Raw genomic sequence first — 11,593 nt, forward strand, 5'->3', positions numbered from 1 at the left:
CAGCAGCAGAGATGAGAGAGGCTGAGCAAATGGCAGAGAAACCTCAAAGCCTTGGCTCAGTAGAGAGGAGGGAAGAGCTGTCAAGGCAAAGGGTGGTGGGGCGAGGGTACTGCTAAGGCAAGACCCATGGTTGGAAGACCCATGGCCTGGCTTCTTGGAGGGCTGGGGAGAAAGGTATAATGTCTAGCTTTAAGTTCTAAATATGGTGGCTTCACAGCGAAAAGATGATTGTAGCTGCCATTATAAACCCCATCATGAAGGGATTACTTATTTTCAAAGTGCACATGTATTGGAGAGAAATGGAAAGGACAAGTGATCTATCTATAGGATAGCTCTAAAAAATGTGGAACCAATGTATCATTCTCACTGGCAATGTGAAATAAACCCATGTAATGGGAAGCCAATTTTACCAAAACACTGTTTTTCTCCCTAATAGTAACAGCATGAGCACCAATACTCCCACTACTCACATTTGTAGAACACTTACCATGGATCAGTCCCTATTCTAGATAGTCTGTGCTCATAATCCCACTCAGTCCTCAGAACACCCCTATGAGATGGATAAAATGATGATCGCCTCTTTAGACATGTAGAAACTGAAAGATAGCTGGGTATTGACTGAACTGGGATTCGAGCCCAAGGAGTCTGGCTCCACAGCGCAAACTCTTAAGTACTATGGCAAGCAGTGGTGGTCAAACTTGAATGTGTATCAGAATCACCTGGAGGACTTTTGAAACACAGATGGCTGGGCCCCATGCCCAGCCAACAGGTTCTGATTCAATAGATCTAGATGACAGCATCTAAGAGCTTACATTTCTAACAAATTAACAGATGATGCTGATGCTACTAGTCCCAGAAAAATGAGAATCATTGCTCTATGCAACACCATCCTCCAAGTGTTACTTTACTTTACATGTGAGACAAAACTGAAGGTCGCTCTCCTGGGTCATATTCTAATGGAGGAGCTGGTTACAGGAAAGCTCTTATCACAAAGCCTCATGTTAATTTCCAAAAATGTATCCAAAGAATTTTTAAAGCCTCATCAAACAGCTGCACTTAAAATATAAGATGTGTAGGGAAAGAGGCACAAGGATCCATGTCTACAGTGCAGCTATAGATAAACTAACCACAGAACAGTTAGAAGAGAAGGGAGTTACCATCGTGCACTAAACAGGTGCAGTCCTGTTTCAATGCAGAGATGGTACGTCTAGCCATGCAAAGGTAATTGTATTACTTGTCAATCACATTGGGACTCAATATGCTTTTGCAAGGATATAATGCAAATGCACATCTTATTTTCTTAGAAAAGTAATAGCAGTAGTTAAATATTTGAATGAATGCAAGCAGGGAGTGATTGCACTATAGAAAATTAGTTTACTTTAAAAAATATATAAAATGCCCAAGCCATACAATCTGCCTGTGTAATATAATATATACCAGCCACAAGTATATTCTTATAGAAAAGGCTGTTCACAATTGTTCTACCCTGAGGCCCCTTCCCACTAGAAAATAAACTTTCTAATGTGTTCAAATACCACTGTGTTTTAATGGATATCAGGGGCTATCAGAAACTCGCTGGCATTTGTATAGAATTGTGGGTGTGTGGTGTGTTTGTACACATTTTCCTAGAGAATTTTTAATCAGATTATTAAAGGCATCTGTGAAAATGCCTTTTTCACATTCTCTCCTCCAGAAAAAGGGTTTAAAGACCACTAGTTCATGATGTTTGTCTATAAATTCACTCTATTAAGAGGCTGTTTGGGTTACATTTTAAAACTAGCCAATAAGAAATCACACTTTATAAAAATAATTCGGCAAAGGAAGCTTGTCCAACCCTCAGTCCATAGGCTGCATGTGGCCCCAACACAAATTCATTAACTTTCTTAAAACACTGAGTTTTTTTTTTTTTTTGGCTCATCAGCTATAGTTAGTGTATGTATATTTTATGTGTGGTCCAAGTCAATTCATTCAATGTGTCCCAGGGAAACCAAAAGATTGGATGCCCGTGTGTGTAAAGTATTCTGAGAATGGATAATGATGACTTCTGTTCCTAGTATTTATGTTAAATGAATAAAGTTCCTAAGCATCAGATAATACAGGTTGGGGACTTTGGGTTTTATCTTATAAATATCTGAGAGCATGGCTGATCTATACACAGAAAGATATGCCTATGGTCCCAGAGACTGTTGTCAGAGGCTTTTTTAGGACTTAACCTGAAAACATTTCCAAAAGGTCAATTTGTTCTTCCACTGGCCAGCTTTAAGTTTTTTCCTGGGATACTCCCTTATCTTTCCTATACCCCAAGTAGTATAGAGTCTTCTCAAAATACTTCTCAAGGGTAACTCTGGGAAGTTTACACAGATGTATGACAATTACCTGAGAAAGCGCAGAAAATCTTGCTCAGAGATACCTAGAGAACCAAAACCAAAAGCCTACAGCAGACACTAGATGCTTAGGCTTAGAATAGTAATAAAAACATGGCCGGGGGGAGGGGGGTGGTGGTGGCGCACACCTGTAATCCCCGTACTTCGGGAGGCTGAGGTGGGCAGATCACTTGAGGTCAGGAGTTTGAGACCAGCCTGGCCAATACGGTGAAACCCTGTCTCTACTAAAAATACAAAAAATTAGCCGGGTGTGGTTGGCATGTGCCTATAACCCCAGCTACTTGGGAGGCTGAAGACAGGAGAATTGCTTGAACCCAGGAGGAGAAGTTTGCAGTGAGCCGAGATTGTACCACTGCATTTCAACGTGGGTGACAGAGCAAGAGTCCATCTCAAAAATAACACATGTGATATACTCCATCAGAGCACCCCATTGCACTCCCTTGAAATATGCATGGTACATAATAGGTACTCATGGAGTTCCTCTTCGATAGGGAGGGGATTGGGGTTTAGCTGCTGTTTTCTAACATCAGAGATTACTAAGTCTATAGGGTTTGTCTCCAATGCCTCCACTTGCCGTTTTGATGCATAGATAATAAGCTTGTGAGCTCCCTGAACAGCAATTACCTGATGGGTAATTCCTCCCAAATGTGAATCGTAGGAAGCTAGACTGGGCATTGTGGCTTCTCAATCAAACTGACTCCAGGATCAAAGGCAAGGAAAAATAAGGAAAACTCGACTCTGCTCTGTGACTGTTCCCTGCTCAATATTGTATTTGCAATTTACATATTCCATAAGCAGTGGAAATGCCTCAACCATTTCTTGAAGGAAATGGAGGTCTGTGAAACTGCACGTGCCCCCTAGCAAAGATAAATAATGCATAGAGGGGGAGACATGGGGTCTTCTTGTTTACTCAACCACAAGCAAAAGGGATATTGAGAAAGAAGACTATGGGTGGTTAATACAGTCACTAAGTTCACCAACCTGGAGAACAGCAGGCACAGTTCACTGAATGCATATCACGGGATGGACCAAGTTGTCACCTTACATGAATTTCCCTACTTCACCCTCTATCAACTCTACGGGGGCAGATACATCCCCACTCTCTCTTATGGAAACTCTCTATAGACGTTAAGTAAGCTATCGAAGCCAGTATGGGTAGAATATTCGGGCTCAGTCTTATTCACCTTAAATCCAGTGTCTTCCTAGGACTGTAAAATTCCATAGACTATGTAGACCTACGTAGACATCACTTTCTAACTCTTCACTCGGTCTCATTCAGTTGATGTTGGCATTTGGGACTCAGTTGGGAGTTGGTTGGTTTGGTATAGGGTTTTCCACTTGTACCTATGATCCCACCATGATCCACAACTGTCCCTACGCCTGGAGGAATCATCATGTGTTAATGTCCCAAGAGGTTTCTATTTAGGCATGTGAGATAAAAGAGAACAGGGCCTCTTCATTACCTGTGTTCTTCAGCTGCATGGAAGGGCTTCAGAAAATATCAAGACAATGGAAGGAAAAGGCAAATCAAGAAAAGGAAATGGATGAATGCCTGGGCACGGTGGCTCATACCTATAATCCCGGCACTTTGGGAGGTCCAGGTGGGCAGATCACCTGAGGTCAGGAGTTCAAGACCAGCCTGGCCAACATGGTGAAGCCCCATTTCTATTAAAAATACAAAAATTGGCCAGGTGTGGTGGCAGGCACCTGTAATCCCAGCTACTTAGGAGGCTGAGTTTGGAGAATCGCTTGAACCCAGGAGTTGGACGTTGCCGTGAGTTGAGGTCACACCATTGCACTCAAGCCTGGGTGACAGAGCGAGACTCTGTCTCAAATTTTTTTTTTTTTAAAAGGAAATTGATGAATGTAGGGCATTCTTAAGGACTCGACTCATGTGACTATCTTTGTTGGATACCTCCAAGGGTCACCCAAGCTTCCACAAAGGTAGCCATGGAGATTCTAAAGGATATTTTCTTCAGTCTCCCAGGAAGAAGATTGAAGCCATGCATGGACCTAGGATACATTTTTGACTGGTATTTTAGTAACAATATAGATTCATATTGGATACCTCAGGAAGAACAGATTTAGGTTGGCAGATATGCCTTGAATTGGTGACAGTGGAAACAATAAATTCTTAAATGCAGTTTGTTAGGTGACATCTTAGAAAAGATGAAGATTGCTTGGGGGTGTGGGTGGGGGGGTAGGGGTCACAGGATAAGATTTCACTGTGGCAATTTAGGAAATGTTTGGACTTACATGTATCCCCTATTTCTTCTCTTTTAGGATGCCTTTTGTAAACACCCAAGCTAGACTAAGGACCTTGCCCTGGTATTCACATAATACCCTCTTGTATCACTTATGTTTATTGAAATTGTTGGCTTGTATGTCACCCCCTGTCCCAACCAGAAGAAATACCTCTCAAGGTGCCATTGGTCTCTTTAGCACACAACAGTGCCCTGAAGCACAATAGGTGTCAGTCATAGGGCCATAGGGTGACCTGAACTGGGCTGGGGTAAAGACATCAGTCAAATCTAGAAGTTTTCCTCCAAAGGACTTTAGAGACAAAAGGCTACAGAAAATGCGCTCTCTGGACCACGTGAATCCTGATGATGCTATGTCCTGAAAACAAGTATTTCCAACCTCTTTGCTACTTGCTTTCACTGAACACAAGATAGGGGTCCTTACTCTTTCAGCCAACTCCTGCCCTGTGTCCCACTCTGCTCTCTTCCTTTCCAAGAGGAACCATCCCCCTGCCATCTCCTGCAGCCTAATCTATTTATTCCAGAGGAAAAGGAAACCTTTAAGACGTTGGGCTCAAAGTTTTTCATTCCGTGCCAATTCACTCTCTGCAGTTTGTAATCCAGTGAAACACCCAGGCAACCAGATGAATTTCCTTCTTTTCGACCAGTACCTTGCTCTAATAGATTATTGTACACACGAATGCTTGCAACCCCAGTCCTGCTGGGGCTTCTACTTCTTTGTTGAGAATTTGATCTTGCTTCTAAATATGGCTTTAGAATTCTAGCCATGCTATTATCAGGAAGGAGGCACAATCCACCATTATAACCAAACTGATCACAGATATTGCTGGAATATTAAAATTAATTTTCATCCCAAGTAGTTACAAACACATTGTTTCATCATTTGGAAATGGTTGTGTCTCTCCCTGGTGAACATGGCATTAATTAGTTACACATGGCTATTCCCAGCAAAGAGCACGTTCATTATAAGTTAGCTAATTTTGATTTTACAGCACGTGTGTTATTCTGAGATGTTTATAAATTGTTCGTGTGAGGATAAGCCATATAATTTTCCTTTATTTCTTTTGCTGTTTAATATAGTAGTGAGATACTGACGGTAGATATACCAAAACGCTTCAGTTGCCATGTACCGAGAACTCTTTTCAAATGAATGTGGTATAAGTGTGCAATTTTGCATTTATAACTTATGAATCTTGCTTTAGTAATTACATGAGCCCAAAGGTAACTTCGGATTTTCTTTTTCCTTCATAACTCAATACATGACCTTGGGAATAATCTTCATTTTTTCATTTCTGGATCCATAAAATGTGCTCAATGCTGTGATACCAGAGATTAAAAATTACACTATCAACAATTCCTTCAGTGCATGGTCACATAAAAGGCTTAAGACATGCAAATATATTTGATAGGTGCTAGGGAGAATTTATAGTCAATTGATTCTTGTTTGTTACTATTCACCATGTTTTCAGTTACAATATGTGTATATATAGAGATAACTCTTGTTTTGTCCAAGAAGCTCGAAGTTGACCCAATTGTAATGACTACACAAGAAATTTGATGGACATGCTTACTACTTTTCCTTAATTTTCCCTTCCCTGATGGTTTTACCTAGTCTTTTTTTTTTTTTTTTTTTACTATTTTACTATTTTACTATTTTACTATTTTATTGTGTTTATTTTTGAAACATTTCAAATGCTCTGGTTTGGAATGAATACATAATGAAAAAGTGTTTCTTTTTGTCATGAGTATAATAGATGATCTAGGCTAATCCAGATTTTCTGAAAGATTTACAAGCAACAGAGTTATAAAAAGGGCATTTAACCCTTTTCACACAGTCTTAAATGCAGCCATATTTTCTTTTGCACACCAGAAAGCCAGTCACTGGGCAGGGAAGGCACATGCCAGACTCTTTCGGGGACTGCTGAATTTAACATAGAGCAGAGTTTCCCAGCTGCAGCACGACTGACTTTGAGCCTGATAATTCTTTCGTGTTGGGGACTGTCAAACAACATCCCTAGACTCTACCCAGCAGAGGACATAGCATCTCTCCATTCCTGCTGTGACAACCAAAAATGTCTCTAGACCTTGCAAATGTCCCTTGGTCTAGGGCCACTGCCTTGGAGGCATCCCTCTCTCCCGGACTGCAGAGGTACAAGAATATTCAAGCCAGGATCCCTAAAAGAGGGACAGAGGGACTAGCATTTCAAGTCTGCCACCCAACACGCCAGTACCATTTTTTTTTTCTTTTACTGAGCATTCACACCATTCCTTGATATTCGCCTGGCAATATCAAAGTCCATGCACAGAAGGATCAAATTGGCAATGGGAAACCAATTTGCGTTGTCCCCACAGAGGGAGAAAGGAAGGCAAATGCCATTATGGAAAATGCAACTGCAACGCATCTTAACTCCAATTTCATTAATTCTTGTATGTTTGCATGTGACTCAACACCTAATGTTCTCTTTGCAGGCAAAGGTTAGAGAACCTTGAAGCTCAAGATATCCCTGGGGAGGGGAGCAAGACCACCCCAGTGATTTTTATGTGTGAAAACCTCACGTCTTTCTGTAGAGGAATTCAAGGAGCAAATGTGGTCCAACCTCCTTAATAACCAGATGTTTGCAATCATCAGAAATACATCTTTGACTGTAACCATTTCTCTGTTCTCCAGCATTCAGTCTCAAAGAGAATTTACATAACAACATGTGACATGTAGAGTGCTTAAAGGCACCAACCATGACAGGACAAATTACACTCATTTTTCAATACTCTTAGCAAGGTGCTTCACTGCAGGTGCGCGCGGGCTGCATGCTGGGGGCAGTTCTGGGGGTGGCAGAGAGGGGGGAATCAAGACCATCATGCGCTCACAAACAGCTCCGTGCCTCTGGGGGAGGCAGGGCTGGTGCACGGAGGCCCGCCCAGGAGGCTGCCCCACTTACCCGCCATAGGCCGGGATCGGGGGCGGGGGCGCTGCGGCCCTGAAGGTGTTGTACACGGTGCGGCCGCGGCCTCGCAGGTGCGCCCCTCGGTAGGCGGCCGCGGCGGTGGCTGCTGGATACGGGAAGCCTGGCACTGCGGGGCAAGAGGGGGGAGAGAGAGAGAGAGAGCGAGCACAGGCTGTCAGATGCACACCCTGCTGTGGAGGGAACCGTCCCGGGAACCCTTGTCCCTGCACAGGGTTTCAGCAGGACCCCCGCCCGCTTCCCAGAGTCAGAAGGTTAAAAAGCAGAAAGCAGCACAGTGGCCAGGGTTGGATTCCAGAGAGGATGGGTAGTTAACACAGTAGGCCATTTGCCCAGGAGAATATGGTGACTACAAACATTTGCAACGAATTCTAAATAACGGGAGAAAAGCTCGCTGCATCAGTATTTAATTAATGAATTTATTTGAGACAGGGACTGGTTCTGTCACCCAGGCTGGAGTGCAGTGGTGCGATCACGGCTCACTGTACCCTCCACTTCCAGGGCTCAAGTGATGCTCCTACCTCAGCCTCCCAAGTAGCTGGGACCATAGACAGCCAGGCGTGGTAGCATGCTCCTAATTTTTTAATGTTTTGTAGAGATGGGGGTCTCCCTAAGTTGCCCCGGCCGGTTTTGAAATCCTGGGTTCAAGCAGTCCTCCTGTCTCTACCTCCCAAAGTGCTGGGATTACATGGACCAAACATGGCCAACCCACAAACACCTTTTTAAAACGGCAGATTGCAAGATGTGTTGATGTCTTGCTAGTAATCTCTGGGGTCGAACTACATGAGTGTTTTTTATTCATAGCTTTCCCCATCCTATTTTCCACAGTTTCCTTTATGTATAGATATCATCTGTTAAAACTTCTAATTGAAGTATTCACACTGACACATGTATGTGGCATGAGTGCACAAACCACACATGCCATGAGAAACAGCTTATTACCAACATCTCATAAGCCTGCTAAACTCTTGTGCAGCATTTAAAGGCAAAGGCAACCACCATGATTACAAATATGGGAGAAGTCTCGGACCCCAAATCTTAAGAGAATGTGTGGGGCTGGGTATGGTGGCTCCTGCCTGTAATCACAGCACTTTTCAAGGCTGAGGCAGGTGGATCATGAGGTCAGGAGTTCGAATCCAGCCTGGCCAATATGGTGAAACCCCCTCTCTACTAAAAATACAAAAATTGGCCAGATGTGGTGGTGCATGCCTGTAATTCCAGCTACTTGGGAGGCTGAGGCAGGATAATTGCTTGAACCTGGGAGGTGGAGGTTGCAGTGAGCTGAGATGGCACCACTGCATTGCAGCCTGGGTGACAGAGCAAGACTCTGTCTCAAATAAGAAGAATGTGGGCAGGGGTATCTTCCCTTGGGTAGAATTCTCTGAGCAGGGATATCTTCCCTTGGATAGAATTCTCTGAGCAGGATGAGGAGGCGAGGAGGAGTTAGGAAGGGGAATTAAGCCTGATGATTACCCCAGACCCCTGATAACTAATGCTGTCTCCTCTATATGGGATGCTCTTCCTCCCATCTCATGCAAATCGTAACTCATCAGGGCCGATGAGGCCAGGAAACCACTTTTGCCTTTAAGTTCAGTTGGCTTCTCTGACCCTCCCAGTGCTCTAACCTTTCTAACCACACTTGTCCCATCTCACTAAGCAGCAAGCTGTGTTTCCCAAAGTGTGCACGGAGGATACCTGATGATTACCTCAGCCCCAGGATAACCAATGCTGTTTCCTCTATCTGGGATACCCTTCCTCCCATCCCATGCAAATCCTAACTCACCAGGGCCCATAGAGCCAGCAAACCACTTTTGCCTTCAAGCTCAGTTCACTTCTCTAACCCTCCCAGTGCTCTTGCCATACTGACTACGCTTGTCCCATCTCACTAAGCAGCAGGTAACGTTTCCCAAACTGCGTCCACGGAGAATGTTTTCCTGAAAAAATGCATTTGGGAAGTCCCTGTCCCAGGAGAGCCACAGTAAACGCTCAGAAAAGGCCCACCATGAAGGAAGCACTCTTAGTTAACCCAGCACAACCAAACTCCTTTTCCAGGCTTTCTGCAGAGAAGCAAACCTCTCACTGGGCAGGGGTTGCAGTTCATTTCATGTTAAAGTTGTCTCCACCCTCTATCCAAACTGTCAAGAAGAGCTTCTCCCCTTCCCACCATCAGCTTCAGGAATAGAAGCGTTCCACCTTATGTCTTCCCATCGTTCAGAGTCCTTGCCATGCACACTGATGCATGGACCCAGGTGAGGGTTGCAGAAGGAGCAAAAAGGCAAAAGAATTGGAAGGTAAAAAATGCATGAGAAGCCTCACTGGAGGCCCCGGCTACTACCGAGGAGGTTGGACAGGCTGGCCATGCAGTGCACTTACAATTCTAAGAATTATACCTACGCCTATAGATAGGATATGTTTGTACCTACATGGTGGGTGAAGGGAGTGGGTGGGGTTCTCCACAGAAGTCATTCTGAATTACTCTTGTAATTATAAGGACCCAAATAAAATCCCTGAACCTGACCAAAGTGAAGACCAACAGGCTATTTATTATCTGGAATTCTGTGTGCTTTTAAAGGTACAACAGCCGTCCTGTTCTATGGATTCTACCACATCTTTCTCTCACAATGTGGGTGAAATACGAGGATTATAGAACCCAGAATGATTCTGTCTTTCTATTTGTATCTGAGAAGACCATAAAGGTTATTTTTAAACTTTTTATTCTTGCTAAAGACAGATTATGCCATTTTATTTAACTTTTTTTTGCCAGCTCCTAGCACCTGAGTTTCCTGGATCGCATGGCAACTGGTATGCTTGAAACTGCAGAGAGATATGGGGTCTTAATGGGGAATGTGAGTAAATCCTAATATCATAAAAGCCCAGAAGTAATGAGAGATGAGACACTTGCTTCAGGACTGGGGAGAAAATGAGTGTGGGAATGGCTTTGACTCCAAATCTATCTTGCCACAGTTCAACTATTAAGTTTTCAGAGGAACACCCTGGATTTTGAAATAAAGAAAATGAAGAATACACAATCTGGCAGAGCAGCTGGCTGCCTGTGTGAGGAAACACGGTAATTATGCTGACCCATTCATTATCACTGGCTATGGAGCCGAATGAGCCAGACAAGCTCCCTCTCAGCCACAAGCAGGTTTTACAATAATTCTTGGAAGATTTAGATGTTGAGATATAACATGAAACAGAAGCTTGGCAAGCGAGACAGGGGGAGCACGTGCTGTTAAGAGCATGGAGCCAGGATTCCATTTTGTACCCTCTTTGTTACAGGGAGAAAATGGATTTCCTGATGCAGGATATTTACAAGTCTTCCTAGGAGGTTCTTTGGGTTCCCCCAAGCAGGGCACATTAGGGGACTTCTTACTTTGTGAAAGGAACACAGGAAGGGACTGCAAAGCACTTCCTCGCTTAAATAGTGCCTTCCTGAAAGGCCAAGTACCCTTGGTAAAACAAAAGGGTTCCACAGGTCATGCTTTGGGCCAGACGCTTCACGGAGAAAGGGCTGGAGAATTCAAGTGTACTGGGTGGATGGTATTTTCAGTCGTCTCTTTCTTGGTAATCTAGGGCTGGCCAAGGGGCCTTTTGGTGAAATCTCTAGTTAGAAAAACGCTCATCGATCACATTGCCTTTCTTTAAGTTCCTTCCTTCCTTCCTTATACTTGATCCTTTCTTTTTTATTCCTTCCTTTATCCTCCCCTCCCTCTTTTCTTCCTTCCTTTTGTCTTCCTTGCTTCCTGTCCTTCCCTCCCTCTTTACTCTTTCTTTTGTCTTCCCTCCTTCCTGTCCTTCCCTCCTCCTCTTCCTTTTTCTCCTTCCTCCTCTTTCCCCTCCCTCTTTCTTCCTCTCCTCTCTCTTCATTTATTAATTCCTGCCTTCATTACAATCCTTTCTTTCACTCTTTTTTGGAATTTTTTTCTAAAGAGGGCTGTCCTGTTCCTCCCCTGGTTCATGTAAAAATCATTAGCTTGGATCAGAAATG

At 43.6% G+C, this 11,593-nt stretch overlaps 1 protein-coding gene across 9 annotated transcripts in view; it reads right to left on the reverse strand.

The window, feature by feature from the left end:
- The window catches only part of RBFOX1 (RNA binding protein, fox-1 homolog (C. elegans) 1), a 1,371,131-nt gene that overhangs the window by 56,057 nt on the left and 1,303,481 nt on the right, over positions 1-11,593 (reverse strand). For all 9 annotated transcript variants that reach the window (XM_011999919.1, XM_011999921.1, XM_011999917.1 and 6 more), the window contains one exon: positions 7,582-7,714. In XM_011999919.1, coding sequence (XP_011855309.1) covers positions 7,582-7,714 — 133 coding nt within the window. The remainder of the gene's footprint in view (positions 1-7,581; positions 7,715-11,593) is intronic.

The sequence above is a fragment of the Mandrillus leucophaeus genome, unplaced genomic scaffold, assembly GCF_000951045.1.
Source record: "Mandrillus leucophaeus isolate KB7577 unplaced genomic scaffold, Mleu.le_1.0 Scaffold609, whole genome shotgun sequence".
NCBI classification, from domain to species: domain Eukaryota; kingdom Metazoa; phylum Chordata; class Mammalia; order Primates; family Cercopithecidae; genus Mandrillus; species Mandrillus leucophaeus.